The 21,323-nt window shown below is 41.8% G+C and overlaps 1 protein-coding gene across 3 annotated transcripts; it reads left to right on the top strand.

Annotated features, from left to right (window-relative positions):
• The first annotated feature begins 23 nt into the window (after nucleotides 1-23).
• Nucleotides 24-16,936, top strand: RAE1 (ribonucleic acid export 1). Of its 3 annotated transcripts, XM_081011475.1 has the most exons (14): nucleotides 24-164; nucleotides 2,111-2,207; nucleotides 3,192-3,296; nucleotides 4,775-4,867; nucleotides 5,173-5,259; nucleotides 5,874-5,960; nucleotides 6,693-6,764; nucleotides 6,996-7,103; nucleotides 8,003-8,109; nucleotides 8,229-8,304; nucleotides 9,742-9,936; nucleotides 10,169-10,254; nucleotides 12,682-12,712; nucleotides 14,737-16,936. In XM_081011475.1, exons 2-13 carry the CDS (start codon nucleotides 2,118-2,120, stop codon nucleotides 12,683-12,685), a joined length of 1,110 nt encoding a protein of 369 aa, XP_080867601.1. In that variant the 5' UTR covers nucleotides 24-164; nucleotides 2,111-2,117; the 3' UTR covers nucleotides 12,686-12,712; nucleotides 14,737-16,936. The 3 variants fall into 3 exon arrangements, with proteins under 3 accessions (XP_080867601.1, XP_080867603.1, XP_080867602.1); XM_081011477.1 differs by lacking the exon at nucleotides 12,682-12,712; XM_081011476.1 differs by lacking the exons at nucleotides 12,682-12,712; nucleotides 14,737-16,936 and having other exon boundaries at nucleotides 10,169-11,637.
• The last annotated feature ends 4,387 nt before the right edge of the window (nucleotides 16,937-21,323 follow it).

The following is a 21,323-nucleotide window of genomic DNA, read 5'->3' as shown; positions in this document are numbered from 1 at the left end:
ACTGACGCCGGCGCCTACGAGTTCAATTCCACGGTGACGCATGCGCAGCGTGGACGGGCCTGCGTTCAGTTGCCGCGGCTCCGGGGGCTCCCTTGGTGCTCCGGCTGGAGAAAGAGGAGAGGGTCGCGCGGGGAAGGAGGACGGTCGGCCCCGGCCCGCCTGAGGTACGCTCCCCTTCCCTGCGCCCGGCCAGGCCCGCGTGTGGCGTCCGGGGCCGGCCTCGTGGCTCGCCAGGCCCTCCCGCTGGAGCCGTGGCACCTCGCGCTTCTCTCCCCGGCTCTCTCGGTCCCCTTCAGCCGCCGCCCTTCCCTTGCTTGGCCGCGTCATGGGGGTCATTCCCCAGCTATGGTATGGGGGGGCAGGTAGCCCGTCCTTTCAAGCAGCGCAGTAGAGCCGCTTGAATGGAAGGACTTCCGCCCCACGTGCTGTCGGAGCAGGACTTTATTTATTCTTCAAGGCAGTTCAGAAAGAAAGACAGGCAGAGAAAAGGGCAGATGGATGGCCGCCTGTCATGGATGCTTTAGTTGAGGTTCTTGCATTGCAGAGGGTTGGACTAGATGACCCTTGGGGTCCCCTCCAACTCCACGGCTCACTGATTCTATTAGCCTCGACCTTGCTAAGGTCCTGTGGTGATACCAGCAGTGTCCCCTGCCGTCCAGGGTTGTTGTAACCCAGGGGTCAGAAGACTTTTTCAGCCGGGGGCCGGTCCACAGTCCCTCAGACCTTGTGGGGGGCCGGACTATATTTTGAAGGGGGGAAAAACGAACGAATTCCTAAGCCCCACAAATAACCCAGAGATGCATTTTAAATAAAAGCACACATTCTACTCATGTAAAAACACACTGATTCCCGGACCGTCCGCGGGCCGGATTTCGAAGGCGATTGGGATGGATCCGGCCCCTGGGCCTTAGGTTTCCTACCCATGTTGTAACCACTACAGAGAACTCTGGAGAAAAAAACTATGCAGTTGCCCAAGGCGCAGCATGCCTGGGGGTGGGGGTGGGGGGAAGATACACCCTACACTGTTGGGATGTCACCTTGAAACAGAGATCTTTATAATTGCTACAGGGATGTGTCTTGTACAGTGTACAGCAATGAAACCATGAATGCTTCATTACCCTTTTTAGTAACAGTTGGGAATATGTGCAGAGTATCCATATGCTTTTCCTGGAGATGCACCTTTTTACACTTCTTGCGCTACGTAAAATTTTGAATTTTCCACAGTGTGAACCAGCATTAAGGTAGAGAACGAAGTGCGCCCCCACTTACATTGTGATAGTTCTCCTTCCTGGGGCATAAAGAGCAGGACGTTATCTGAATATTGAATGAAGGATTCAGTCTTAAACACATTTACTTAAAGAATGAGTAAGACCTCATCGAATAAAGTGGGACCTGCTTTTCAGTAAGCACGCGTATGGTTGTGCTGTAAATCCCGCTTAATTCAGTGGCGGCATTTATTTATAGACCACCCTTCAGTGCAAGGCTCCCAGGGCGGTGTACAATATACAAAATTAAAACAGACAATAAAACACTACATAAAACAATATAAGTCACAGAAGTAGCACCAGTAAAATCCAGCAGAAGCCATGTCAACAACTACTAGATAATCCTCAGGAAGGATACAGTGAAACCTCGGTTGTTGAACGTAATCCATTCTTGGAAGCCCATTCAGCTTCCAAAACATTTGACAACCGGTTGCAAAAGCTTCCTGCACTCAAGCGGAAGCCGCATCGGACGTTCGGCTTTCAAAAACCGGAGCATTTGCTTCCCAGTTTTCAGTCTTCAGGAACCAAAACGTTCGAGAACAGAGCCATTTGGGAACCAAGGTTTGACTGTAGAAGGTCTTCTCCCCAGTCACCATCTGCCTAACTTCAGATGATGGGTCTGGAGGGAGAATCCCAGATAAGGACTTTGGATAAGTCATGTGAAAGAAAGTGGTCCTTCAGATTTGCTCCTATGCCACTGTATTTGTGTGATTCAGGGCATAAGTTTATTTTTTGTAAAAAAAAATTAAAAAAATTTAAAAGTGGTCATATTATAAGTATGATGATTGTTGCATAGTCCGCATAGAAAATACTTCTATTTAAATTATTTTCAATTATTTTTACAGGGGCAAGATGAGTTTGTTTGGGTCAACATCAGGGTTTGGAACTGGAGGTACCAGCATGTTTGGCAGCACAGCTACAGATAATCACAACCCTATGAAGGTATATAGCCCCACTTTGCATCCCTTTGTTTTCACCTTCACCTGACCCCCATATCCATGCCACCTCCCTTTTTCATGCAAACTCCTCCCCTCATAGACACCACTCCCATGGCAACCTTCTGCATCTTCCTCCTCCTACACATTGCACCTACTAAGCACCTTTTCCCCCTTCCATCCAGTTATGAAGCCATTATTCTGCAGCCTTTTCATAACCCCACTTTCATCTTCACTCCCATTCCCATGTCACCTGTCCCTCCTTTTTTGCAACCCCGCCTTGTGCCCACCGTTTTCATATTCACTCAGATTTGTCTTCCGTCCTCCTTTTCTCAACTCTCCATTGCACATAGACCACCCACTTTTCCATGCCCCCTCTCCTTGTGTTCTGCAGCCCCCTTTTCGTGCACCCCCTGTGGTTAAATATGCTGCTGTATATATAAGAGAAATAGGATTTTAAGAGCAAGCCTGTAAGCTAGCTTGTTCAGCTGGAAGAGGTTAAGTTTAATTGATGGATGTACATATATGGGTGTTTGCCTGTTAATAGAATACCCGTTGAGAATTGCTACTTTGAGTTGGGGACTTGATGTTCAAGATAGCACATGGTGTTGTTGTTTAGTCGTTTAGTCGTGTCTGACTCTTTGTGACCCCATGGACCAGAGCACGCCAGGCACTTCTGTCTTCCACTGTCTCCCGCAGTTGGGTCAAACTCATGCTGGTAGCTTCGAAAACACTTTTCCAACCATCTCGTCCTCTGTCGTCCCCTTCTCCTTGCGCCCTCCATCTTTCCCAACATCAGGGTCTTTTCCAGGGAGTCTTCCCTTCTCATGAGGTGGCCAAAGTATTGGAGCCTCAGCTTCACGATTTGAGCACATGGTATCGGGAGTGAAATAAATTGGAAATAAATCCTCCAGTGGAGGCAGTGTAATGATATTCTTTTAGACGTGTCTCCAGGCAGATAAATTACTTCTAACTTTGATTTCTGTTCTAGGATATTGAAGTTACTTCACCACCTGATGACAGCATAGGCTGTTTAGCTTTCAGCCCACCAACATTGCCGGGGAATTTCCTTATTGCAGGATCATGGGCAAATGATGTAAGTAACAAATGAAAGTAGGTATTGAGGCATACCATGCACTTTGCCTGCATTATTTGTACTGAATATGGGCAGCTGCTTCTTGCAGACAAAATGTGATAATCTTAATGTTTAAAGCAACTGTGTACCACTCTTTGAGACAAGTCTGTCTCAAAGACTATAAAAAAGCATTAACAATTTAAATGTTGTTTTAAAAAATATTGGTTGCCTCCTGTTAACAAGGAACATCTCCTGTTATTGGAATAGAGACTAATGATGATTTATTTTGTATATGAATCACTTCCCATAAAACATTCCAAAATAATTTAATTGTTAAAAACATTAACAATTTGATGAAAAATAGAGGTAGGAGTAGTATGTTAGCTTGCATTTCTCTGGACACACAGATGTTGACATAACATCCTTGTGTGCATTAATTGTTCACTCTTTTCTAATGGTACAATGTTATACATGTCTGCTCAGAAGTAAGTCCCATGGAGTTCACTGGGTCTTACTTCCAAGTAAGTGGATATTGCATTGTGGCCTCAAGGTATCCTGCTTTGGTTGGTGCATCTGTTTCGAATAAAGTTGTTTTAGAAGGCAAATTCTAAAATAATAGTCATGCTATACTGCAGTCTTATTCATACTTAATAAGCTTTTTTGAACAGTGGTACTTACTCCTGGGAGTAAGCATTCATAGGATTAGGTTTGCATCTATTGTAGCAAAAATAAAAGTCCTGTGGCACCTTAAAAGCAGCAAATTTATTGATGCTTTCATAAAGCAGCTTCAGTTCACCAGGAGGTTCTTTGGCCTAGTGTTTTCAAAACACCTGAAAAAACCCCAATAATATTTAGAGTAATGTTGAGAATTATTGCAGCCCAGTGGCTAAGGTGGAAATCAAAAGCCTTAATTAAAAACCTAAGGAAAGGGTTCTCACTACCTCCATTGTCTTGATGTAAAATGGAAAACTCACAAGACTTCAGGGTTGTTTTTGTTAGAATTCCTGCTCCATGATTGCAGTCATAGGATTGTTGTCTATCACATGATGATGTATGTTTTGACTCCACAGAGTGGGAAGTGATGGAGACAGGATGTTGGTGTTACTCTGTTCCATGAAGTCGGACTATTGTCCTTTGTTCTTTCTCTTTGCTATCTGATGCTAGAGAGAGAGGGAGCCATGTTGCAGTGCTCCGTGTGTGTTTATATGTAAATAAAGTAGATTAGCCAAAATGCTGAGTTGCGAAGACTCTGCGGATTCCTAAGTGTGCTGGTGTCTGTTGGCATCGGTTGCTGTGATGTTCAGCCTGAAGAAAGCTTGAAGCTCCCAAATGAACAACCAGGAGGGAGAGAACATGCCAGTCGGGCATGTGTCTCTACCAGGGTCCTACTCAAGTGTAGGAAGAGCTCCTGACAGTTTTAAGGGCAAACAATGTGAACAGCTGTACATTAAGAGTGGTGTACAAATGAATCTTACTTTGAAATTATTCTGTCTCTTCAGGTTCGTTGTTGGGAAGTCCAGGATAACGGCCAGACAATTCCAAAAGCACAGCAAATGCACACAGGACCTGTGCTAGACGTTTGCTGGAGTGACGTACGTCCTTTTATTGCACAAGAAGTATTCTTAAAGATCTGTAATGTTTCTTTGGGAAATCTGAAGGCTATATAGCTTCTCCTTCAGTGGAGAAGGATGGAAGAGTTGGGTGGAAAAACCTCTTTAGAATAACCTGCATCCACTAAATGGCATGATCCTGTCCTGAAAATTCTAATGTTCTTTTCTACAATATCAGGAGATCTATGCCCTTGATATGCTGTCACACTCGGACATGTATTTTAGAAACAGATAAAATACTACGGAATTTATATTTCCCACCCACACCTTCTCTTGTCATTATATAGGATGGGAGTAAAGTGTTTACAGCATCTTGTGATAAAACTGCCAAAATGTGGGATCTCAACAGCAACCAGGCAATACAAATTGCACAGGTATGATTTTTTTCATAGTCTTTTATAGAAAAGCTGAATAGAAGTGTATTAAAATGAAGTGCTATTCAGATAAATGTTGAGCGCTTTAATCCATCTTCATCAGAATGGGGAAGCTTTCTTACGCATGGTCTGCATTACCTTAATAGAAAGCTGTAAGGGGTCACATTCTAGTAGTGGGTAGGCTAAACTAAAAAGTGGACCAAGCCTACACAACCTGTTTCCCATGGATACAGGGGTATATATTTAATTCTTAGTACACTCCAGGTTCACCCATCAATTTTCTCCATAGATGCGTCAAACAGATCTTGTAAGAAGAAAGGAGAGAAAAGCTCTGCAGTACCCTTTATATGCCCTAAGTTTTGCAAAAGGCAGAACTTCGCTCTATCCTCCCATGCCTGTGTGAAATGGGGGGAAGTGAAAGAATGCTAATGTGATTAGTGTTTGCTTTGCATTGCTAACTGTGTCCATCAAAAGAGAAGGTACAAGGCGAGACCAGGCTTGCTTTGCAAAAGAAGAAAAAGCAGCGGTCTTCATTCCAGTTATGTCTACACCCACCCTAAAATGCATGAATGAGCCTTATTCTAGACATCTTTTAAAACCTTCTTGTCCTTTAGCATGAAGCTCCTGTAAAGACTGTCCATTGGATTAAAGCACCAAATTATAGCTGTGTGATGACTGGAAGCTGGGATAAAACTCTGAAGGTAAGATGTCAATATTTTGTTTGCATTAACGCTATTCTACATATTTGAAAATGTTTTCAGCAGATTTTGCGTAGCATGTATTATGCAGAAAATTGTGAGTTCCGTGTTTTGTTTTGTTTGTAGCATTATTGTATGTGGTACAATTGTATCCATGTTTACTTAGAAGCAAGCCCTGCTGCATTCAGTGGGCCTTTCTTCCAAATAAGTGTGCCCAACATTTCTGCTTGAGGGTGTGAGGTATGAACTGGAAGTGCCTGGTTGTAATCCTGCGAGGCCATGAGCTCCCTCAATAAATGACTGTTAAAGGTCCTTTGGTGCCCTAGTTTGTATCATAGGAGTAATCCCAGTTCCTCCCTTAAAAGGTTGCTCTAAGAATGATAAAGAATGCATGTGAAATGCCCAAAGTCCTTAGCCAACTATACAGTGCTTGTTTATATAGTAGTATCTGTTATTAATATGACTTCAGTGTGTAAAAGCACACTGAAATGCTTTGAGCAAAGTCACTATTATTTCAGCTTGCAAAGATTGGGACAAACCCCATACACTCAGTTCATCCTTAAGACCATCTTTGAACCAAAGCCCCTCACCCCATTCATCGTTGTATTGACTTGCAATACACAGGCTTTCCAGAACCAGTCTTAGTTAAGGACATGGAGACGGCATAGTCAGTTTTGCTAAGATAGCCTGTATAATACCTTATGTGTGGGATTGTTGATGTTTTTCATTTTTTAGTTCTGGGACACCCGATCGCCCACGCCAATGATGACCCTGCAGTTGCCTGAGCGGTGTTACTGTGCTGATGTAGTAAGTAAGAGATCTTTTGGCGTGTGTTTGCATGAAAACATGCTGTCGTTTGCCATTTGTTTAGCTGTCTTTCTACCACAGTAATTAACAGGCTGAGTTTGTATCATTTTGTATCATTGTTATCATTTTAGGCAAGTGCTTTTACTGTTCATTTTGACTATGTAAATTTTGATTCAGATGATAATTTAAAAGTTTATTTTCTACTTTTTACTTTAATTTATCTTGTTTCAGGTATACCCTATGGCTGTTGTAGCTACTGCAGAGAGAGGCTTAATAGTTTATCAGTTAGAGAATCAGCCTTCTGAATTTAGAAGAATAGACTCTCCACTTAAGCATCAGGTAATAATTAAACTTGAGTTAACTTGTCTTGATTTATAGGAAGTAGGCCTTCTTTAAGTTGTGCCTAAATCAATATTTTTAAAAACAGTATTTCTAGCAGTTGTTCTATTTATGTGATAGATTTTTTTTTTTAAGCATGATGGGCCAAATTCTATAATTTGTTTACATAAATAACTGTCATTATCACTACTGGGATCTTAAATTTTATTCTTAGCTGTTCTTTTGAGAGGGATAAGAATCAAAACTGGTTGGAAGAATAGCTTCTTAGAAGAACCCCCCAAAATGACTTTGCCAGCATATATCTTATTGCAAGGAATTTAAATTTGATAATCTAGAATTCAAAAATGCTATTTCAAGTGTTTAAGAGAACTTAAGCTTACACATATGGAATTGTAAAACACTCTTTTCTTTGGCACACAGACATTCATGCCATAATGCAGATCACTTTGAAAATTTCTTCAGTTTCTGAAAAGGTTTGTCTTATGGCATGGTGGGCTACCGTTTGAGAAACCCAAAGTGAGTTACTTGAAACTTGGCCCTCATCCTTTGAGTGCAGCCAGAAATTGACGCCTGAGAAATAACTATTTCCCAAAGGTCCTTGAATATTTGGACCTGTTCTTCCCATTGGGATTTGAATCATACACAATTCTTTGGCAAAATCTTTAAAAATCCTGTTAGAGTTCTCCTAATAAGTAAATGCTTTGCGTGCTCTTAACTATTCAGTAGCTTTTATGTTGCATTGTCCCTGCTAACGCTTTAGGCTTGTTTGATAGCTGACCGAAGTTGCAATCCTATGTACACTTATGTGGGAATAAGTCCTGTTGACCTTAGTGGGATTTTCTTTGGAGTAGACATGTATAAGATGGTGCCATAAAACCCAACCTCTATCCCCCATTTAGCACCGCTGTGTTGCTATCTTTAAAGACAAAGTGAACAAGCCAACAGGGTTTGCCCTTGGAAGCATCGAAGGAAGAGTAGCCATTCATTACATTAACCCACCAAATCCGTAAGTATCTTGAAATGGGCTGCAAGCTGCCCACTTAGGCTTGCATGGAACATGGGCTTGTAGAAGTAGGCAATCTGTTGCGTGCAATGTGAAATGACAAATGCTTTTTTTTCTTCCAGTGCCAAAGACAACTTCACCTTCAAATGTCATCGTTCCAATGGCACAAATACATCTGCACCTCAGGATATCTATGCTGTAAGTATTTCGCACGACATCCAATAAGGATCCTCCAGGGCTGCTGAAAGTTATCCAGACCAAGTATAGATATGATGTCAAATCTGGAGTCTTCGTTCTTTGACATTTTGTCCCTAAAGAGGAATTTTGCTTCTGTCTAAAGGCAGAAAACTGACATCTGTAACAATCAGAATGTGAGTCGCTGAAGAATTTGTGCCTGCTACATTTTCAACCCGATTTTTTTTTTTTATTCCAGTAAAATACGTTCTTGAGTGAAGAAAATGACATTTTCCCATGCCCTTGGGACAGATGATCAGATACTACTCTATATAATAGCCAGTTTCCAATATTCTCTCCTAGCATTTTGTTCCGCTTTAGCATGTTTAGTAACTGGGACTTAGAGCTACGGATTCCATTGAGTTAACTAGGACAAAGCAAATGGGAAACATTTTGGAGGGGTAAACCCCCCCCCCAAAGAAAATACTGGGATTACCAGGCCAAGGATATCGCTTGAGTGTATATCTTGATTTTCTACCATAAGATCTAATGCACACACACCTTTTGTTTCCGTGGGGGAAAACTTAAAGTTGCACGTGGCAGTGTTGGGCCCAAAACGTGGTCCCCACCCATAAAACTGGGTGTCCTAGTCACTTTTGGCAGACACCATGGGAACAGAGACCAGTATTCATCTTATGCAGCTCTAGCAGATGTCAGTGGAGGGAAAACTTGTTTGTGGTAGTTCTCCCCACCTTTGCCGAAACAAGGAGCCAGATTCTGTAGCATAGGCACTGAGAGAGCTTCTGGCTTGGAAAGAGGGAAGCATGCCTTACCCCTCTTTCTGGGCCTGGAGGCTATGGTTTGTTGGGGATAACAGCCGGTAGGGCCAGCTTTTAAGAAGCAGTTCAGACTCCACCTTGTGCTTAGTGTAGTGGGGTGGGTGAGGAAGGACCAAAGAACAATGGTTCATCTCCTTTCCTCCTCCAGTCCTTCCCGGTGACCATTGCCTTTGTGAGCAGAGCTAGTTGTGGTGTCAGGTCTGCTTCAGTGGTATAAAATTGGGAGGTGGGGGAAGGGTGATAAAGTATTTTGGGGAAGTATTGGAAACTGTCAAGTAATAGACCTTTTTTTTTTACATGAATGAACTTTGCTGTTTTGGTCTAAAATGACTAAACAAAGCTTGCGATGACTTTTAAAAAAAATACATCATTCGCTTCCTTTCCGAACTTTGTTGGTTCAGCTGTTAACTTTCAAACTGATTCATATAAGACTTTTGTTCACTTTTGGAACTGGTGTTTGAATGTCAATATTTTCCTCTTCCTTCCTCATCCCTCTTTTGCTATCATGTCTCTTGGGTGATAAGCCCGAGAGCGCAAACTGATACCGTGTAAGTCACTCGAAATGTTTTCCAAAGAGTGGCGTGAAAATGCTTAAATTAAATTTTAAATGATTACTTTGAAGGTTAATGGGATCGCCTTTCACCCTGCCCACGGCACCCTTGCAACGGTAGGATCTGATGGCAGATTCAGCTTTTGGGATAAAGATGCGCGGACAAAGCTAAAAACCTCAGAACAGCTGGACCAGCCAATATCTGCTTGCTCCTTCAACCACAACGGCAATATATTTGCATATGCATCTAGTTACGATTGGTCAAAGGTGAGTTGGCTGAAACGTAAAGAGAGCATCTTTTAATAGATGTTGTTGGAGAAATTCGGCATCTCAGTTAAACTGAAATATCTAGAAAGAGAAGGAAATACACCTAGTACCATGGCACAATATCTGAATGCAGCCAGAGCCCCACTTACTTGCAAGGTGTTAAATAAAATACTTGGTTAAGGTTTAATTTGTTACTGCTGTGTAATACAACTGTATTTAACCTTTTTTGCAGGGGCATGAATTCTATAATCCGCAAAAGAAGAACTATATATTTCTGCGCAATGCTGCCGAAGAGTTAAAACCCAGAAATAAGAAGTAGTGAGTATAATTCGGACCATCCTTGTAGCACTGCTTTCTTGCCACATGCCCCCTCCTCATTGATCTCTTTCCAGTTGTCTGTCTTGGATTGATAACCCTTAGCAGGGGTCTCTGTGACGGTTACCAAAGTACATTCTTATGGGCTGGAAAAGTACCCTTTGACTAGTGTGTTCCATGCTGCCCAGGAATGCCTGACATTTGCATGAAGACTTGCCAGTTTTCTTAATAGTAGCAAAATCCCTGCACTGGACCAAGAAACAGTTGTTGCATCCTAAGTACTTGCCAATATTTTATGAATACTACAGAAAAAGTGTGCTTTGCAATAATTCTCAGCAAACCTTTTTTTCTTACTGGATTGAGAATTGGGGGCTAATGAGTGTTGGGGAAAGTCAGTTTTTGTGATTTTAGATTCTTCCGAGGTTTTCTTTTTCATAGAATTGTAAATTTAATATTAATCTGCTGCCAATGTGTACCCTTTTTTGGTCTTAGACATATTTTTCTACTCATGTATGCGGGCTATGTACTGAAGGCAAAAAAAATCCCAGAATAAACCCAAATTAGGTTTTGATGCATTCTAGGAATAATTCAGTTCTGATTTCACTGCAAACTGTGCCTAGGTTGTGGTTTTGAGATGTGGGCGACTCACTAGGGGGATAGAGTTGCATAGCACAAGCCCTCTCTGGTGATACATTAACATGCAACAGTGGATAAGGTGACTACAGACCCAGGGACTCCGTGCCATGTAGAAATACTGTTGTGCCTGTGTTTCCGTGAACTCTTGCCTGGTCATTGGATGCAAGATAGCGGGCGAACAATACAATGTCTCTGCATTGCACTGTGCCCATGTCTGCAGTAGCAAGAAAAAGAAAGGGCCTTATCATAGCTAAAAGGACAGTTTCATATACATGTGCCACATAATAGGACCACTTCTGTACCCTAATCTGTGTCTTAAAAATTTCCAAGTAGAGAAAGCATTCCTAACTCCACTAATATTGCATAGCGCTAGGCGGGTAAACCTCATCGGAACACAACTAAGTAGAAATGGTGCAGAGGCTTATGTAATGTGCATCTAGTCCAGGCTTATTCACATTGGGGAATCTGCTGTTCAAAACGTCAAAGGATTTTCTTACAAAAAGCTTGATGCCGATTTCCATTTTATAGTGAATGGAAGGGAGGGGGGGCTGAATTTGTATACAAATACGCTTCTGTCAGAATTTTTTCTGTAAGCACATATGTTGTAAAACTCGCTATGATTTAAATAAAACTGTTTTGAATTTGAACAAAACCTTATGTAAGTACTTCAGTTGTCAGCGCTGGTGAACTGAGGGATCAGAGGCAAAATATTTAAAACCACTCTTATTAAATGATTTCATGGAATCTCAACCAGTCTCTTGTTTTGTATTGTTCACAAATTAATGTCTGCTGCTGAGCTAAAGAATTCAGTGGCCAACTCTCACTGATACGCAAGTGAAAGGCCTGTTCTTTTTCAATAGTTTTTTGTTTGGCCAGTTGAATGTGAGTAGCTCCCTTTTCACGGATAGGAACATAGGGAGCAGTTGAACTATTTGGCCGTCTAGCCCAGTATTCCCTCTTGTGGCTGGCAGTGTCTCTCTGGGCTTTGCAACAGAAAGGCTTTTCTGAGTCCTTCCACCAGAGATCCTTTTAAATGGAGAGCCAGTTGAGTTGAACCCAGGACCTTAAAGCACATGCTCTACGCATGAGCTACGATGGTTCCATTATGGTACAGATAGCCTGAATTCAAGAACAAAAAATAGGTTCTATGGAATCTCTGATCAAAAGGCCACTTTCCACAAAATGCAAGGATGCATGAAAACCATTTGACCAATACCTTGCTTAAAAGGTTCTTAACCTCAACATGGGCCTCTTCGAATAATGGCATAGTTTCCTATAGGGCCATGTATCACGTGTCTGCCAATTCTATATGTGAAGGTCCTGGGGAACCAGCATCCATACGACAAGATTATACCCTGCATTTTGTATAACCAGCCCAGAATTGTCTGCTCTGAAGGCCTTGGAGATGCATGTTGCTTATGTATAGCTGTATTTATAATGGCAGTGTGGTATACACCCAGTACTTTGGATGCAACTACAGTACTTTGAATAGCCAGTAAATAAGATAGCATCGAACATCTCAAGAGGTGAAACTGATACAGAATTAAAAGCTTCCAGTGCCAAATTCATTACTTTGACTATCAGCTCAATCTTTTCCTCAAGGCAAGCTCCCCTCGTGCTGCTTCTAGTTGTCATGTAGTTAACTTTTAGCCACTAGCAGTTCTTGCCTTCTTTGGTAGGGCTGGGTGTTTGTTCGTTTTTTTAGCGTTCGTGTTCTGCTGAACTGCAAATGGACTATTGCGGACTTAATGCTTATCCTTTCTGATTATAAAAGCAACATCTTTCATTTTGCAGTTAAATCTTGTGGAGGTCAGAAGCCTAGCAGGTAACAACGGTGTGTGTACGTGTGTGACCTGTGGAGAGCAAATATTCCCTGGCTTCACTAGAGCTATCGCCTGCTTATCTGTGTAGTGAATTGAGCATAGTATATATTTCCCTTTCTTTAGTGAGTGGCGTGGCAATTTAGTGAAACCCCATGATCGACACGTGCAGTATTGATGTTCCTTCCAAAATGGTTGGTGAAGTTGCAGGAGCAGACTGGATTTTACTCTGTAATTCTGGCTCGCTTTTGCAAGAAAGCTTAGCATTATGTTTGTATTACGCAGTTTTACGCATCATGCTTATTTGCTAGCCTGACTACATTTGGTGAGATGGTTGCTGTTCTCTCCTGGGGCACTCGCGTGGTGATATATATTGACATTCAGATATGAATCAGTCCTTTACTTCCTTTTTGTGTATGTGAAACCCGGGTCCGTGCCTGATAAAGCAACTTATTTACAACCACTTTGCAAATCCATACTGAAAGGGGAACTTGGAACAGATCCAGATCTTCCTTTCTTTTTACCACCCTCTTTGTTTTTATCCTTGGGAGCAAGTTATGAGTATAGCGTAGGAACCCGATAGAGCTGAAATGATAAACTTGGTTCCCCAAAGACCTTTATAACAAGGTAGCAGGCTGCTATTTTCGTATGAGTTTTAGTTGATTATATGAGCACATTCCTTCAGAAATGCCCTCATTCAGGAATCAGTATATTCTGTTTACCTTTTGATGCACCTGCAGGGAGTATCACTTGCATTACGTTTCTGTGCTTTGTGAGTGAGGAGAACAATTTGAGAGCAAGTCCAGAGTTAAGCAGAGTTTGATTGCCTTTTTATGCATGCTGTTAGAGCATTTTGTGCATTAGCTGATGTAGCTTTCTGAAGATAAGTGTCTTGGCTTTGTGGATGAGGCAGAAAACGAGAGTGGATTCTTCCTGTAGCCTTCATAGTTATTTTGAGATGAACGTGATAAACGAGGAGTGGACTGCTTTAAATTGAAGTTTTAAATCAAGTTTCCCATTTGCACACCAGATATTTCATATAAAAAATAGTTATCATTGAAAGCTTGATTTATAACTAAATAAGGTTCTTAAGCTCTATTGAAGGGTCTATATTGCTGTTTTTTAAAAAATTATAGCATTTTTGTTTTAGCAAATGGGTACAGAATACACTGCTTATTTATGATATTTCCATGTTGTCCCAAAACCAATGAGCGCAGCTACTAGTTCTCAGCTATTTAGCAACATCTCCACCTTGGAACTCCAGATTTCAGGGAGAAGATCACTTGAAATGTCCAACCTATATTTCAGGAAAGTTGTTCTCCGTTGTGCATCTTCTTAAGGAACTGGCTTCAAAAAGAGCTGCAGAATTTCCCCAAACACAGCATGAAAACTAAAATAAAAAATATCCTAAAGAATCAAACGTATAGGAGTCAGTCCCTATACAGTAGGGAAGATTAGCCTGTGGCTGTCTAGATTTATTTATTTTGTAAAATAAATGAAATGTATTTTATGAAACTTATATGTATTAAGTTGTTAAGGCTCTAAATGCAGCAAATAAACAAATTCATGTAGCATCCCTGTAGAAGCAGAGAAGGAAAGTGAGTAAGGGAAAGTAGGAATTGCCAGTCCCTTTTGCCATCCTGTTAAACCGAAGTGCTTGAATTAGCAGCATGGTGTGGCTCAGTCTGTCTGCGAAGTTATTTCTAAGCCCTACAGGCTTGTTAGTGCTTCCTTTAAAAAACCGAAACAACGGCACTGTTGTTTGCCTTTGTGCTAGGATTTATGCTGTAAAATGTTCTCTCCCCGCTGTCTCCTTTCCAGTGTTTCAATAGAAATCTTATCTTACACAACTCTTCAGGGCTGTTATGCTCCTTGAATGTTTGCTTGGACACTAGTGGAACAAGGTTGAATGAATTAGCCCCTGGAGTGCCTCCCTATTCTATTTCTAATCTAAGGTCTTTGAGGGCTGGAGTTGAGTTTTATAAATAAGCACCCTTACGAGTCCTCTTGTTCTTTTTTTGTTTCAAAGGTACCACAGGAACTTCAACTGAGGAAGGTGTCTCTCTACCCAGAAGTTAGCTAGCCTTGCTTGCCAGTTGGGCTTCTTCCTTGTGTCATCTTACCTGTAGCAGCCAAAATGCTTAAACTATACTGCTGGGTTTTTATTTTTCTTCTCCTCCTAAACCTTTTTATCGATATGTTTTTGTTCTGTGGGAACTGCCTCTGGTTTTCCTTAAGCTCTCCTCCTATGGGTTGACCTATGTCAACATTTCTACCTGCTTATACAAGGGCGTATTTTTGAGTCAACTTGCATAGAATTGCACAGTTATGGCACATGATACTACTAGCAGATGCTTTAAACTGAGCTGTAGAACATTAACAGGCAGACAATCACCTGTAGCTTAAAAATGTGCACCCAAAGGCTCACATAGCTGAACAACAGGTGCAAAATTGTATCATCTGCCTTCTCCATCCTTGCCAAGAACAAAACAGTCTCCAGTTCGTTTCCCTAGCTCTGTAGTTTCCAGGGCACCTTGAAAAATTCATTGGAGGCTTAGCAAGGGGCTTCCTTCCATGATCAGTAAAGGTGTAAAAGCATCCTTATCCCTGACATAGTCTGAGGGTGCATGATGGGCCCGTTCTGGTCAGTGCCTGCATGGATAGGAGACTGCTTGAGAACCTCATGTGCATCACCTTGCGTTTCCTGATGGGAAAAGTGAGATGTAAATACAGTATGTTAAAGAGATGAATAATGGTCTGCCCAGGACTACTGCTGTTCCCCTGCAATGTGCACGTAGAAACATCTGTATTGCATAACGAACTTTTCATGTGATGGTGAGGATCAGTGGTTCCAGCAAGCACCCTGCATGAAGGGGGAGGTGATCCTGTAAGAAAGCAGCTCTTCCTCAGCAAGCTAGTTAATCTGAAGAAGGCTCCCTACTTGCACAATGCCTGCAGGCTTGCCATCCCTGGTGTCTCCCTCTTCCCCTACCCCTCCCTTGGCCAAAAATAATCATTTTCTGTTGCGATACATTCCTGCATCTTCACTGCTCTGCCTTAAGGTCTGCTGTGTGCAACCACCCTCTGTGCCAGTCACAATAAGAAACGGCCATGACAAAAGACACCGAAGCTGAATCCTAGCTTTTTCTAATGTGTGTTGGTTTAGTTTATGCCTGAGGAAAAGCCTCTGGCGTTCCCTTCCCTTCATCATTCAGGCCTTGCTTCTTACCATAAATTGGCTTATTGCAAGGAGAAAGGGGGAAAGAATTTTGTTCATGCTCCCTTGCTCTTTCATTCAAAATAGTATTGCTAGTTAATCTGGGCTGGATGTTCAAAGGCCTTCTGCAGCTAGCCACATTTAAGTGGGTGGTGTACAATTGGACCAATCTTTGTGATCCATTGTACATGTTCTAGGTTGTATTTATGGACCCTGCGCTGTCCAAGGGTTAACTCTGTGTAAGCCCTGCCTTCTAATGAATTTATGTGATCTACAAGGGCTTTATGAGGTGGTAAGTGGACTGTACCACGACAGATTGTAGATAGTGGATCATAACCAAATGTCCTTCCCTTAACCATCACCATAAATTCTGTGCATCAGAATCCAGCCTTATCTCTGATATGCTGGTTTTCTATGTGCTTGATTTTTCTATTCTTTCATGAAGATATGTTCAGCCATGTGCTCTCAGTCTGAAATGAAACAGTCCACTGCAGTTTTACCAGCTCTTCGGCCTATTGGTGTGAATCAGACCTAATTTTGAGACCTTTTGAAAAGTTTTTTCCACTAGCACATTAATGCTCAAAGCACATTTTCCAGTGATCTTGCGCTCCAAATGAGTATTCTCAATCTTTTGACGTATGTAAGAATCCAGTCTTAATCCAGATTGAAAGTAGTCAAATTTATGACTTCCATTGAAGAGAAGTAACAACCTTCATTTATAAAAAAAAATCTGGCCCACCAGCACACACACACACGTCCCACCCTCCACCCCATGTAATATGCCACACGTTGTAATCTTGATGACAAAAATAAATGGATCACAGGACTGGTCGCAAGCAGTAAAACTTGAATTTATGTGACTTTTTTGTATAAATCTGACCTGTGGTGTGAATATGATATGCAACTAGGAATAACTGTGATCCCTGGGTTATTGGTTTAAGACTATATCTGCTAGAAAAAGCAGTCCGTCATGTCACTTGAATTTATAGCAAAATAAAATGTGCAAGATGGCTATCTTACGTTAATTCTGTGCTTTCTCCCCCAGTGGTTGTGAGGAGAGAAGAGAAGAGAGTGCATTGCATTGAATTCTTTACCAATTTATCTCCTCTTCTTAGATAATTTAATGAAATTACATCCCACCTTTCTTCTAAAGACAAAAAATTAAGGCACGTTATAACATCGCCCAAATGTGTTTGCCAAAATGGCCTACCCAGTAACACAAAGTATTATAAAGACAATATATTGGAATCCAGTGAATTGCTTGCTGGAAAAGTTACTGGATATTTGATCTAGTGTTTATAGATACATAATCTTAAGATGTGCACAAATACCAATTTGGATTCTTGTTATCTTTAAATATTGCATAAAAGAGACTTTTGGGCTGCAATCCTATGTTCATTTACCTGGGAGTAAGACCCATTGAACTCGATGGGGCTTGCTTTGGAGTGGACATAAGATTGCACTTTTAAGCTATTCAAAGTTTATTTTTTTAATACATTATTGGCCCACTTAGTTTTGTGTGGGTCTTAATCCTCAGCAAGCATTCTTCCTGAATGGGCTCATCTTGTCCTCCTGGCAGTAGCAACTGCCCGTTCACTCCCCATATCCCTCTGGTGGCTGTGTGGATTGAGCCCCAAAGCCTGCAAAAAAAAGCACAAGTGAGATCAGAACAGTCACATGGCCAGACTGCCGTTTAGCTTTCTATAAGCTTTGCAGAAGGGAAATAGCCGCTTCTACTCTGCAAGAGCAAAGAATCCAGGAGGGACCTCAAAAGATTAATAAGCCTGTTGCGGCATAAAACCTATTGAGTCAAAGCCCACTTTGTCAGATGCATGATGCTAAACCTTAGGAGAATTTCTTGAAAGGTAAGCGCTGTTTCACAATGGAACCAACTTCCTTGGGCACCAGTGGACTCTCCATCAACAGACGATGGTTAAAAGCTGCATCTTGCACTGGGTAAATAAATGACCTTACATTGGCAGTTGTAAACCTTTATTTGGGCCAGAAGATGGCAGTATTTGTATCCGTTGAAACTTAACTGAGTTGATGCTTCTGGAGGGCTCAGTTTATTGGGTGCTAATAAAAGCAAAAATGAAACGAGGGGGAAAAAAGACAACACAGACTTCCATGACTTTTGGCTTTATTGACACCAGGAAACAACAAGCCCCCTCTGAAGTCAGATGCCTTATTTTTATTTTCCTGATAATTATAGGTGACTGCTGCAATCGCGTCAAGTGCTTTCCCATTGTGTTCCAGGATTAGCTCCCAACTCCTTCAGCAGCTATTATAAGTATTCCTTTCTCTCCCTCTTTGCTAAAAAAAAAAAAAGTTGATGTATTCAAAGAGCAATATATATTTACAAGTGGGACTTGTGGTGCTCCTGTTCAGGGTTCCGATCCTCTTTCAGGATATTCCATTCCACCACCATTTTTGTTTGTTTTGGGTATTTATATACTGCTTTCCCACCTCTCCACCCACCCAAGCAGCCAGCTAGCATTTCATGACTGCTGAGCACGCTCAGTCCTCCCTAGTCTGTTTGCAGTTCCCACACCCTTCCCACTTCCCTTGGCCCTATTTTTAAAGGGAGATGGTGTTTGTTGCACTTCAGAAAAAACTTGGGATTTCCCCACAGCCTGCTTTTACCACCTCCTCATGCTCAAGTGGTGTTATTTTGGCTATATAAGGGATGGTCGTCCACTATCTGTATACAAATTTTTATTTTATAAAACCAAACCCTGGATGCATATGGAGAGAAGAAAATCAAAACCAGAAAGGAAAATGGCACCCAGAAAACAAAATCAATTCAGTTCCTAAGCAGGTGGGTCTTGCCACACTTCTGAAAGGTAATAAAGTCTGGACTTTGGTGAACAGGCTGGCCATGTAGGCATCACCAAGAGAGAGAGATTTACATAAAATTTGCATGTATTAGTGTATCTGTATAGATGCAAATTTAGAAACAATTCCTATCAATATAAAAATAGTACACTGCAGCAGGAGAGCCTGTGGCTGTTGATGAACAACTTCCAAGGCACTCTGATACAGAATATCCTTACGGTTTGGTATGTTTAAATCTGGACTTGGACCAAACAGCCCTTCAAATAGAGGACTGCCCTTTGTAAGGTAGGACACATGCCCTCCCTATTGGCGGAGGGACCTCTGTACTCTCTTTGCACCCCACCTTATAAAAAACAACGTCATGAAGGGGCGCCTTCAGTAATCGCAACGGGATACATAGGTTAGTTATTTCATTTACGAATGAATTGCTTCTGATGGGGCATCTCAAAGCAATATGCAACACAATAAAAATATATATAAAACAATTGCATGTGTAAAAGCAAGTTTTTAACAATTACACATAAAGCAATGAAAACAGTTTATAACCCATTTCAAATCCAACACGGGTACCAACCGGGATAGCAAGCTCTGCCTCAAAGACTTGGAGAAAGAATAATGTCTCCTAAAAGATAATGGAGATGACAGTTATATTTGTTGCCTGGTTAAATTTGTATGGCACACTCATCCTAAATCTCAAGTGTTGTCTTTACAGAATTCGTCAGCAATGAGCACAGGGGCAGAAACACTTGCCCTTGGCTACTGAGGGAGGGCGGGTTATTGGGCCTTCTCAAACGTGGAACACCCTCCTATCAAATGTCAAGGAGATAAGTAACTCTACAACCTTCAAAAGACATCTGAAGGAGGCCCTGTACAGGGAACTTTTTAAAGTTTAATGCTTTATTATGTTTTTATATACGCTGTAAGCTGCCTAGATTGGCTGAGGCAGCCCAGCCAGAAGGGTGGGGTATAAATAATAAAATTATTATTAATGCTGGTTTGCTATGCTTTTGTTCTTGTCTTTTGTCTTTTGAGTTTTAATCTTGCATTTTTCAGCTGCTATGAACTGCCCTGAGATCTACAGATGAAGGGCAGTATACAGTATTTTAGTTTTATTAATGATTATGATAATGACAATATTGTTGGTATCCATGCTTTCCACCCCACCAGTCCCAGTGGGGGGAAATACATTTTTAAGGGAGGATCCCTGTTATTTGTTGGGAACACGAGCCCTATGAAAACGGCCGTGCCTACTCACCCGTTATTTATACACCATAAATAAGTAAATCTGGAAGGGAAATCTTATCTCTCCACCCTAAAGTATGTCATCTCCCCCATGCCTGCTTCTCCAGGACGAACAGAGTTAAGGCACTTTCTTACATATCATAGGAGGGTTTTAGGCCCACACCAGCTGTTCCTGTCAAAGTTCCCAAAAGGCAGTGGAAGAATAAGCAAAGCCCTTCCTCTCTAGAGCTGTTGCATTACTTTCGCCTGGTACCTGGTCCAGGGAAGCAGCTTTCAGAAACATTTCCTTGCCTACACAAAAGCCAGGGGCTTGGCTTCACGTGACAAGATCCGGCAGACTCAAAAGACACACACACACACACACACACACACACACACACACACACATTAGCATCCATGCAGCCCCTGAATAATTAAAGTGTCTCTTCAAGCTGAATGCATTCACCGAGTAATTAATCAGTCAGTAGGAGAAAATGTGCTCCCTTTAGGAAGCCAACAACGCCGGCTGTTGCATCTTTTGTCTGACTTAAACAAATGAGGTTGCAGACATGATGGTGCAGATCAGAAATTTTGGAACATGCACAGGTTTGCGCAGCAGGCGTTTCCAATCTGCATGGAACACGCTTGCCCTTATGACACTGGGTGCACGGAAAAACCACTTCGCAAATTCCATTTTCTTTCGTCAGGCACCTGAGATCTTTAAAGTGTAACAATGGAAAATGGAATGCAAGAGAGACGTGTTTGCCAACACATGTATTGTGCAAGAAGACATCAGAAGCGATTGTTGGTTAGCACTGACTCCTGAGCACGCATTTGTTTATTAAATTTGTAGAGCGCCCCTCAGGGCAGTTCACAAAGTAAAAATGCTATTTACAAGCACAAAATACATGATAAAGACACTTCACAGGCAAACGCCAGTTGGCCTTTGTGTAATGTACAAAACACCGTATTTATGGGGACTGATACACATGTGCCTCATGCAGAAAATCACAGGCTTGATCCCTAACCCTTGCAATTCCCCCTCTTCCTCCACTGAGCACAGTGTGGCGGGAAAATATAGATCACCCATATGGGGTAATTAATAAAAGACTTGGCTGTATCCCTAGATCCAAAGCCCTGTAACAGAGCCCCAGCAGAGTTTAAAAGTCATAAAATGTGCAACAGTGAAGTGTTAGGAATATAGGCTGTTAGACCCTTTTAATACAGTATCCCATTTGGTCCACTTACAGCCACCACCACCACCACCCGCCACTACCCCTCTCGCAATGAACAGACCACACCATTAGTAAGTTTAAATGCTTTACTTACAAACTCCAAAGGTC

The sequence above is a fragment of the Podarcis pityusensis genome (genome assembly GCF_964106645.2).
Source record: "Podarcis pityusensis genome assembly, chromosome: 6".
In the NCBI taxonomy this organism is placed as follows: domain Eukaryota; kingdom Metazoa; phylum Chordata; class Lepidosauria; order Squamata; family Lacertidae; genus Podarcis; species Podarcis pityusensis.
Note: the sequence above shows the minus strand (reverse complement) of the source record. Positions and strands in the feature narration are given on the sequence as shown.

What these genes read in the sequence shown, in the direction of transcription:
- RAE1 (XM_081011475.1), top strand. Translation starts at nt 2,118, where the DNA reads ATGAGTTTGTTTGGGTCAACATCAGGGTTTGGAACTGGAGGTACCAGC. An exon ending in TACATTAACCCACCAAATCC is followed by an intron (nt 8,110 to 8,228) that starts GTAAGTATCTTG and finishes TTTTTCTTCCAG; the next exon opens with TGCCAAAGACAACTTCACCT. An exon ending in CACCTCAGGATATCTATGCT is followed by an intron (nt 8,305 to 9,741) that starts GTAAGTATTTCG and finishes ATTACTTTGAAG; the next exon opens with GTTAATGGGATCGCCTTTCA.